The sequence below is a fragment of the Gavialis gangeticus genome, unplaced genomic scaffold, assembly GCF_001723915.1.
Source record: "Gavialis gangeticus isolate Ggan-Ray unplaced genomic scaffold, GavGan_comp1, whole genome shotgun sequence".
In the NCBI taxonomy this organism is placed as follows: domain Eukaryota; kingdom Metazoa; phylum Chordata; order Crocodylia; family Gavialidae; genus Gavialis; species Gavialis gangeticus.
The window spans coordinates 53,286,427-53,296,508 of record NW_017729029.1 but is presented as its reverse complement, the minus strand read 5'-3'; the positions used below and the strand labels follow the sequence as shown (position 1 = coordinate 53,296,508).

Sequence of the window (10,082 nt, the reverse complement as noted above, 5' to 3'; positions counted from 1 at the left end):
CCACCCCTTTCCCAAATGTCCTTTCCCACCCCGCTGTGCTACAGTCCCTGTGATCTCAGGGACATTGCACTCACTCTGCAAGTCTAGTGCTCCTTTCTTCCCAGAGGCTGCTCCTGGAGCATAAATGACTCCAAGCTTGGGAATCTGGGCCCCTGATAAGTGTGCAGGGCCCCCAGCCCCAGACAGTGCCAGTCCCCTTAGGAAGTGGCACCAGTAAAAGGCACTCTCACCTCAGGTGGAGTTGTACTCTTGGAGTAATACTGACATCGTCCTGCATACAGCGGCCTGAGATCCTGCAGAAGAAAATACTGAGTTTAGCATTTCAGGAAAAACCAGAGGGGCCAACCTCAGGCATTTCAGCTAGCTGAGTTGGGACACGGGCCAGATTCTCAAAAGAATCCCATGCTCCCTACCTAATATGGCCATGGGTCAGAGGGATTCCAGCTTCCACTAGGACTGTTTTATTCTTCATTGCAGTCAGCTTTGGTGACTGGCACCTGAGGTAGCCTGGCCTGGGTGGAAGCAGCCATATCACAATGCCCTACCTAGGTTTGTGTCCCCACCAATGCTGTACTCTTGCACGTGCACCACTGGGACCCCTGAGGACATGCCCCACCATCTCTGAATGATGGAGAAAGCTGACCTTCCCTGTTCCATCCTGGTGAAATGGGAGAACTGGCTTGGGTACATGGAGGAGTTGCAGAAAGGCACTGGAGGACTATCAGTACTCAAGCAGTTTAGTTAAGAGTCTTCAGTGCAAACAGGCTGGGTTCCCAGGCTGGGCAAAAACCTCCTGCTGGGCTGACCTGTACCTCTAGTATACTTTAGCTGAGGTTGAAAACAACAGTAAACCTAAACATGAACCGGACAGGAAGCGGGGGCTGAGGCCACACCTGGCAACAGCCCTCCAGAGAGACTTATCTTTGTTTAGCTGTCTCCATGCGAGCTGCTAGAAGCTGTGCTCTGTGCAAAACCTGGCTCTGTGTTTATACTGCATGTGAGGTGATGGCAGGTAGCAGAAGGAACACTATGTACTTGAAGCGACAACTTGGACATCCTTAACACTTGTACGAAGCTGACCTTCTTGGACCCATGCAGAGTAAGGCAGGGCCAAAAACTTGTTGATTAATCAAGAAGCAGAAACCAGAGCCTGGCAAGCTTTCACTGTCACCTGTGTATGAACGCTGGGACGGAGCTCAGATTCCCATCCCTGCACAGCATGGGAAATGGGTATGTATTTTTATTAGAGCCAATGCTCTGCCTGGCAGAGAAGCGTGGAAGTCAGAAAGGGCCTGGATCTACTCATAACACCTGGACAGACGCAGAGAAATGCCATGGAGCCAAGCATTTTACTACAGTCAAGTCACCTCTCTTCTGTCAGCAAATGGAGGTGTTTCCATTCAGAAGCAAAGGCAACGAGGGGCTAGGGCTGGTGGAAACTTGGAATTCCCACATTACGGGGAGTTCCAATCACGTGAAATCTGCCCTTACTCTGAGATTCCAAACAAAACTAGCAACCTTTCTTTTTTAAAAATTTCCCATGAAACAGAATTTGTGTATTTGGAAATTTTTAAGTCTGTTTAACATTTCAAGCTTTCACGCAACATTTTTATTCAAGTATTTTCATTGTTATATTGTTGTTCTTACATTATATGCATTTTATGTCCTGCTACTGCCAGGTTGTGATGGATAATAATAAATTAGCACCAACTGAAACTACCTTTTGGAGATCAAAGTATCTGCTGTTTGTTGCTCAGTACAGAACAAAAGAAACATATTCCCTTCTAGGATCAATCATTCTGGTTTATGTTATAATGAAAGAGTTTGATAAACGATGCTAAAATATCAAGCTATTTCATTACATCATGAACAGGAAAGACTAATCTAGGGGAAGATATGGTGCTTCAGTACTAAGAAATGATCTCCCTTAAATGATTTGAAAAAATAAAATAGAGTATTTTAACGACATGATATTATGACATGGCAAGATAACTACTCATATGTGATAAAAGGAAAAAATTATAAATAACCCATCCAAGAAAATAACATGTGAAACAAAATTTTCAAATAAACACAAAATTCTCCATGTTTCAAAATGAAAATCTTTTATTATATTTCTCATGGGAATGTTGTCAAACTTGACACATTTTCCTAAAAAAAAAAAAATTATTAAAAAGCTATTTTTAGTCAAAAAAGATTTCAACAAAAAAAGATTTGAACAGCTCTCAAGTTCATACTTATGTGAGGGTGACTAGTTGGCTCCCCACAGAGAATGGGACATACATCTGGATAGCAGCTAATGAGTGATGTTATATTTGAACCCATGGCTGTAACACAAGACATAAGACTAATGTATGGCTAAATATCATTCAGAACCTATTCTCCTCCTGAACTACACAGATGGGCTGATCCACCGTACAGACGGTATCTGTCCTATATTAGGAATATGCTGCAGCATGCGTGTTCTTTAGGAAATACTTACTATGTGTCTGGCAGCAAAGACACCATCCACGATGGCACAGCAGAATGCAGCAAGGACTCCAAAGCTGATGAAGACAATTGATGCCACTAGCTAAGGCAAGAAAACAAAGCAAGGTGTCATCTGCTTCTATAAAACAGACTTCACACATTTACACAACAGGATGGACCAGTTTTATAAGTCACTAGCAATGACCACCTAGACTTTTAATGATGCAAATCCTGCCCTAGGCAGCCTGAAGATGACTCTCATTGAAATTAATGGGATGCATATCAAAGGGGAGAATTTGTCATGGTGTGTGGGTTAAACACACACTACAACCCAAGTGAAAAAGGGACATCAAAGCACAACACAAGGTTCTCTGATGGAGACTTGAATTAAGGGTTTCCTACTGTAACTTCAGGTTAACAAGACTAACAAGTGCAGAACCGACTGTTGCAGCACCCGAGTTGCTTTAAAAGACACACAGAGGTTATGTCTGAAACTTTCTGTCATATCGTACACTCATCCCTGTGAACACAAGTATTTTGTGTCAAATATATTTGCTGCTGATTGAACGCTTCTGTCTGATTTTTCTGCCATCTGAAGACCTGAAAATTGTCTCTTTTCCTTCCTTCCCCCTTTTGAAGTTGTCCTGTCCACGTTGTTTTCCACAGGAGTTCAGAGCTCCCCTATTCACTTTTTTTTCCCTGGAAGACTCTGTTGGTAACTAGAGTATTAGCATAATGTTGACAGCATCAACACCAGTGAAAGCTGAACCAATCAGAAGGGAACTTTAACCAGGCTGCTGAAAGCTCTGTGTTTTCAGATTTGTTAGTTCTTCTTATTGGCTTTGTGGTTTCTCAGCTAGCAGAGTTCACACATGTTGGTTTCTAAAACCGAGGACTAGAAACTTACCTACTTGTAAACTCAAGACTGAGGCTCTCATGCAATCATGTGACTAAGTGCCGCTGCCCATCACAAGATTGCCAATTAAATCTTGAGTGTTGGCAACACTAGCTCTTTGTTAATATCTCTGCCACTAACTCATTTTGTGACTGTAAACTGCTTGGCTTTTCAGTGGGCATATTTTATCTGTGCAAAATGCTTTCAGCAGCTCAGATGAAAGGTATTCTGTCAGACCATGTCTATGCTAGGACTTAAAACTGTATTTTCAAAATGGGTTAGCTAACATTTCGAGTCTATTGCAGGTTTGGCAGCAGCGATGGTAAGGCTTGTTTGCAGTCTTTAATGCAACCAGATTAGAGTATGTTGAAGGCTGTATGCATGTTTGGTTTACCCCAGATTTTTCAAATGCATTAGCTGAATATGTTCTACCAGTATATGTCAGCAAGGCATGAGTAAAAATATTAATCTAAGCCTATATCATTTTGAAAATCATATCAGCCACTCACATCTCCAACAGGAAAACCAAGTTTTGTATATCAGGAAATTTTTCTTAGTCCTCCACCTCCCAGATCCATGCCATATTGTGAGAATCTCACCTTTCAGTGTTTTAAAAACGAGTTTCTAGCCCTCACCATTGCAAAGAAAAGCCTGAAAACACTAACACCAAAAGCACCTAACGGTTAAAATACATCCCCTTACACAACTTCCTGCACTTTGAAAAGTGGGAAGTGTAGATGCAGAACCAAAAAAGGAACTGGGAGGGGTGAAGGAAAAGCAGCTAGATAGATTTGTTCCTGCAGAAGACTTGGCTCTGATCTGGGCTATCATTTGGGTCAATTTTTATTTTAGCCAAGCTAGATCACCAGCCCACTGAATGGCCTACGGCAGTGCTCCTCACAGCTCAGTGAAGCCCTGTGGCTTGTTGCACAAGTTATTTTTTTGCTGCCTGTCCAGCTACCAGTGTGAAGGGGCAGCTGGAAAACATGCAGGCCTGAGGCCTCTTTTCAGCAAACAGATGCACTGAAGAAGTTCATGGAAAAAATAGTTGTTAAGTCCCACCTGGGCACTAAACAGGTCCAAGGACCTAGACATGCCACCTATAAAAATAATCTTCTTCAAAGCAGCAGGTCTTTATTTATGCCCAACACGAATAAGGACCAGCATGGACACGGTAAACATGCTACAAATGTTTTATGTGACAGACAATGACCCAGAGGGTTGGACGGAGTTCCATGTTCTCAAGGCAAAGATGTAATCCCTACCAGCATAAGGAGGCATGGGATGACACACAGGTGGTGTTACTTGTGTGCATCAGGATAGGGCTCAGGGGGATATGTTGACAGAGGATGAATCTAAACTGCTCAAGGCTCTAAGAAGTGTCAATGCCAACTTCAAGTCACTCAGGCATTTATAGGCAGCCCTGAAAAGAACGCAGGACAGGCGTAATCTGATCGCATTGACTCACCAGCGACTGATCGTGCGCTACTGCTGCTGCTGCACTGCAAGCAGAGACCAAAGCCCCATGGGAAACCCAGTTGGGACAGAACCGTCATGAGGGACTATGTCGCGGTTATGAGGCAGCCATGACACAAGGGAAAGCAGTGGCTTGGTACCACATCTGCCTGCCCCCTGCAGAGCTGGCACCAAAACACTTGCTATCTGCTACTGCAAGCCACCTACAGCTGCAACACAACCTGCAGGATGGAGAAGAGATGCCTCTCTTCCATGTATCACTTCCTCCTGCCTGTGCTGAATACGCGGCAGGGAATGCAACCCTCCAGACACGAGGGCTGGACAGCAGAGCCTCCAGCCAGGATTAGTGAGGGCAGGTGTTTCTCTGACCCAGGGGTGGGTAATTATTTGGGCTGGAGGGCCACTTAAGGAGTTTTGGTGAGCTGGGGGACTATCCAGCCTGCCGGCCACGGCCAGGAGCCTGAGGAGGGAGGGCTGCTCCCCAAACTGCTCCACTCTGCCACAGCAAGGGCTGGGCCAGACTGCGCAGCACAGACTCCTCTGCTGCCCCCCTGCATCCATCCTCCCTCTGTCTGGCTTCCTGTTGGTGCTTCAGGGTCCTGGCACCTTGGCTGCTGGCAGTTAGGCCCCCATGGGACAGGCCATGATGCAGCGCACCAGGTAGTCATCCCATCTGCCCGCCTGCTGCAATGAACCACTGCCGCACCAGGAGGGTCAAGGGCAGCTGCACCAAGCTGAGCTCCCCCCCTGCAGCTGGTATGGAGTAGTGGTGCTATGGCAGCAGTGGCTCATTGCAGCGGGCAGGTGGGATGGCTACTCGGTATGTTGCATTGTGCCCCAGCCCATGTGGGTCCAGCCACCAGCAGTCATGGTGCCAGGACTGTGCAACACCAACAGGAAGCTGGGCGGGGGTGGAAGAGTCTGTACACTGTGCAGCCTGGCCCAGCCCCGGCTGCAACAGAATGGAGCAGCTGACTCTGATCCAAGCCCAAGAGGAGAACGGCAAAGTGCTATTCCAAGGCAAATCAAGCCATGAGGCCAAGGGGGGCTAAGACCAGAAAGAAGATGGAGCCCCATTACTGTGATGTAGTTGTGATGTAGAACCTGCAGTTCTGGTAAACCCAAGCTCTGCTGGTTTACAGGGACAGTGACAGCCATTTCCTGTGTATTTCTGGGTAGGGAAATTCAGTGTCCATTTGAGATGATCTCCTAGAGGTTAGGTTTAACTCTTCAGGCAGTGGGAAAGAACAAATACTGAGATTCACAGATCCACCTGCAAAGCAGTAGCTTCCACACTGCGGTTCCAGAGCCACCTGCTGGTGGCCTGCGAAAATCTGGCTGATCCCACAGTGCTAACCACCTTGGTTCCATCTGCTATGGCAGCGGTTCTCAATTGTTTTTGTACCAGGACCCATTTGTAAACATCAAGTGCCAGTCCTGACCCAGTGCACCTCACTCCTGACCTGGTGCCCCCTGCCTCGAGGTCCCAGCCCCCCCAGTGTGAGGTGTGGGGGGGATGCATGTAGGGTATGGGGGCCCCAAGCAGCCCCTCAGAGGCTGGGACTCTGCCAGGCTGCAGGGGAAAAGCCACGGTTTCTCATGTTGTTCTCCTTTAAAGAAGAATCAATTTTTAAAGTTTGTTGATTCACTTTAAAGTGTGTTAGTGACCCTTTCATATATTCTTGTGACCCACTTTTGGGTCACGACCCACAGGTTGAGAATCACTGTGCTATGTGACTTTTAAGGTAGACTCAAGGGTCCTTTAATACCTGCCCCAATGTTAGCTTTAAATATAAGCGATTACAATCACCCTGGGGTGAGAATAGAGAGGAGGTTTGCGAATGTTTCACAATAAAAATGTTTCCTCCTCTGCTTCAGAGGATAAAAGCATTTTAGAAAAGGCTTAAAGCAAAGATGCTGCACAGCAAAGATACAAGGGTCTGTGCCACAGTGCTTAATAATTTCTCTCCTCTCCATGTAGGTGGTATTGGAGTAAGGCTGATGGATTTTGTTACCTGATGTTTTCCATGTTTCCCATGTTTATGGTTCAGACCCCTGTGTTACTGAATATGAATAAACCTCCCCTTTTATGCCGCTCATTTGGAGAGGTGCTTAACAATACATAAAGCACAAATTGCATTAGTGACCCCTCTCCCAAATACTGTTCATTAAACTACAGTTGCATACAAAGCAAAAATTGATTTCAGAGCCCCCTGCCTTTCATTACTGGCATTACTCAGGGATTGCTGCTCCAAAAATATCTGATAGACATTTTGTATTTTTTTCTGAACATATTATTATTTCCAGAAGGGGTTCTGTTTCAATCACTCTTGGACTCTGTGTAAAATTCCACTTCCACCCTCCTTACAGATATGCCAGTTTGTTCAGCTTTTAAACTAAATATTTTATCTGTTTTTATACTGATTACTTAAAATACAGTACCATCAACAGCAAACTGGCCAATGCCCCAAGTCCGCCAGAAGAGAAATTTATTAAAAACAATGATTCTGGTACAGAAAAGTCATTGGGCTTGATCAACTACCTTAGTCTCATTCTTCTAAGTTCTCAAGTTTATGTTTTTGAATAATTCTAATTAACTGAATGCACAGGAACCTTTTCCCTCTTGGTTTTGGGGGGGGGGAAGGGCATTTTGACATTAAGAGGGAAACCTGGTTTTGACAGAAACTTTCAGGTGGTCACAAATGATATGCATCTTTATTTCTGAAACCTTAACTGAAGGCTGGGAAGAGGAAAGCAATGCTCATTCCTTAGCAAAGACTGCTTTCTCCAAAATGTGTTTTAGTCATTGAATGTAAATGGGTGTTAAAAGGGAAATGAGAAAGGTTTAAGGAAGGTGCTGATAAAAAGCACCTCCCTGCCCAACTTTGCCCTCTCTTTGCCTTTGTGATGCCATTCCACAGATTCTCCAACCTTGCAGTCTTCCAGGAGAGACAGAGCCTGAATTCACAAGAGGGGACAAGAAGCACCTCACCAAAAGGCAGGCTGTTAAAACAAAACCTTCAAGACTTTTCTACATGACTAAGACAAAAATAAAAGGAAGGGTATATGCTAATCTTCTCTGCCTTTGGCAGGTGACCCCTAACATGTGTAAAGTGCTTTGAGATGCTGATGTGCAGGGGACCAGAGAAGTACAAGGTGCAACCCATCTCCCTCACACACAAGTGTCTGACATTCCCCAGCATCCTGCTTTCCTCAACACCAAGGGCAAGGAGGACAGTGGTAAGTTCTTGTAAGTTCCAAATAAATATTGCAGTCATGTTGCTAACAAGTGGAAAGAATGGGTTTGACAGCAGCCAACATTTGAGCATTTTAAGTAGCAAATGCAGATGATTCATAACCAATTTCTCTTGAAGGTTCCTTCTGCATCATTAAAACAGAACACAGGCCATACTTGGTTGCATCTTCCAATATTATTTGTATTGTCATAGCACCTACAAGCCCTACCCCAGGACCCACACTGTGCTAGGCACTGTACAAATAGAAAAAAACCACTAAGAGCTTAACTCTTCCATAGCCCCTAGACAGGAATTTTAGTTTGGTTGAAGGCCAACTCTTCAAGTATGTGACATGTCTCACCAGTCAGCTATGAGTAACCAAGGAACAACTTATAGACCCACACCAGTGTAACATGCCAGAGTCTGAAAATCAAGGGTAAATCTATACTGGTGTAAGTTATAGCAGGGTTCATGTGTCCTGCTTCTATGCCAGGGTAGCCATTTGCTCACAGCTTCATCACCATAATAGCAGTCTACAGTGCCAGCTACCCAGGGAGAGCTGGTCACTTATCAGCTTTGGCCACTGATGGATCTTACATCAGTGTACAAAAATGACATATATTACACCACAGTCAACCCATCTTGTGTCCAGGCCCTCCAACTAAGAAACTTATCAGCCTGCTAGCAAAGCAGATTTGCCAAAGCAAGGCCTGCACGTCCCCAGCTTAGGCCAGGCGTCTGATTGCAGCACTTTGCTACTATAGTTAGACTGGCTGACTGTACCAGCAAACTGTCCTAGGACAAATTAAACTTGTACCCATGAAACTGTGCATTCACTGGGATAGCTTTTTTCAGCAGCCAGCCACAAGACAGCTCTGCCAATGCAACATCTCTGCCAGTGAAAGTTTGCAGTGAAGACCAGGCCTTAAATTATCTTTTCTGATTATTAGATGCTGCATTTGCTAATACACCCACTTGCTCACTCCCTCACACACTCTCTCTTCTGGGTTTGAGGCCAGATACTCAGCTGGTATAAATGAGAGCAGCTCTACTGAACACGCGGAATAGAGTACTGACCACACAACTACTGAACTTACCATTTGGCGTTTGTTTTCTATGAGGTTTGATCCAATTATTCCAAGAAATGACCCAAAGCCAAGCTGAAAAACAACACCTCATTGTGAGTATTTAGAGAAAGAAGACACCCAACATATTCAGCACACACACAGTAAATCCAAAAGCAAAAAAAAAAGTACTGCAAACGACTTTTTCTCCTCTTAGTGAAAATACAAGATAAACAAACCTCATGCAACTGAAGAAAATAAATACTTAAATCACATTGTTGTAATGCTTCTACTCCTTACTGGCTGAAATTGCTGAGTACACAATTTACATATCAGAAAGAATGAATGGATTAAAAAATTGTTTTTTCCCTATCAGTAATATTTGGAAATGGGAAATGAATGAGGATTTGTATTATGGAACTTCTTGGAATTAGGTTGGCATATGAAAGCTGTGTCCTACAAGTATGTATACATATAAGTAACTTTAAGTACAAAGAATAGACCTGATGGGAGGACAAATGCTTGCAATATCTGCTTCTACCTGGTTACCCCAAGGATTTTTCAAAAATAACCAAAGCTTTCCGTTAACCATTGAGATTGTTCAGCTGTTAGAAATACGTGTTGTATTCATGCCTTTGAAACCTGGTTTCGCATTTCATTTACCTTCTTCCAGTGCTATCTCATTTAAAGGGATGTCAAAAGCTATTTTTAGGGGTAACAAACAATAATCAAAAACTATCAGACAATATATCTCACTTTATTCAGGGGTTACCTTCACTTTGTTGACTAGATTTCATCCATTTTTAGGGTCAGAAGGGACCTCAGTACATCATCAAGTCTGACCCCGCCCTGGGCAGGGAAGAGTGCTGAGGTCAGATGACACCAACCAGGTGTTTGACTTCTTGTGTATGATTTTTTTTTTCTGGTTCTAAGATGGCAACC

General features: G+C 44.3%; 2 protein-coding genes across 4 annotated transcripts in view; one reads left to right on the top strand and one right to left on the bottom strand.

Moving 5' to 3' along the window:
* ZBTB33 (zinc finger and BTB domain containing 33) overlaps positions 1-9,700 on the top strand; it is a 60,789-nt gene extending 51,089 nt beyond the window's left edge. The window contains exons 2-3 of the transcript XR_002098325.1: positions 7,762-8,080; positions 9,198-9,700. The gene's annotated coding sequence lies outside the window, so the exon portion shown is untranslated. The remainder of the gene's footprint in view (positions 1-7,761; positions 8,081-9,197) is intronic.
* Positions 1-10,082, bottom strand: part of TMEM255A (transmembrane protein 255A) — a 67,438-nt gene that overhangs the window by 33,633 nt on the left and 23,723 nt on the right. For all 3 annotated transcript variants that reach the window (XM_019521596.1, XM_019521594.1, XM_019521595.1), the window contains exons 3-5: positions 9,174-9,236; positions 2,483-2,572; positions 231-293 (exon numbers count right to left, since the gene is read on the bottom strand). In XM_019521596.1, the coding sequence (XP_019377141.1) occupies positions 231-293; positions 2,483-2,572; positions 9,174-9,236 (216 nt within the window). The remainder of the gene's footprint in view (positions 1-230; positions 294-2,482; positions 2,573-9,173; positions 9,237-10,082) is intronic.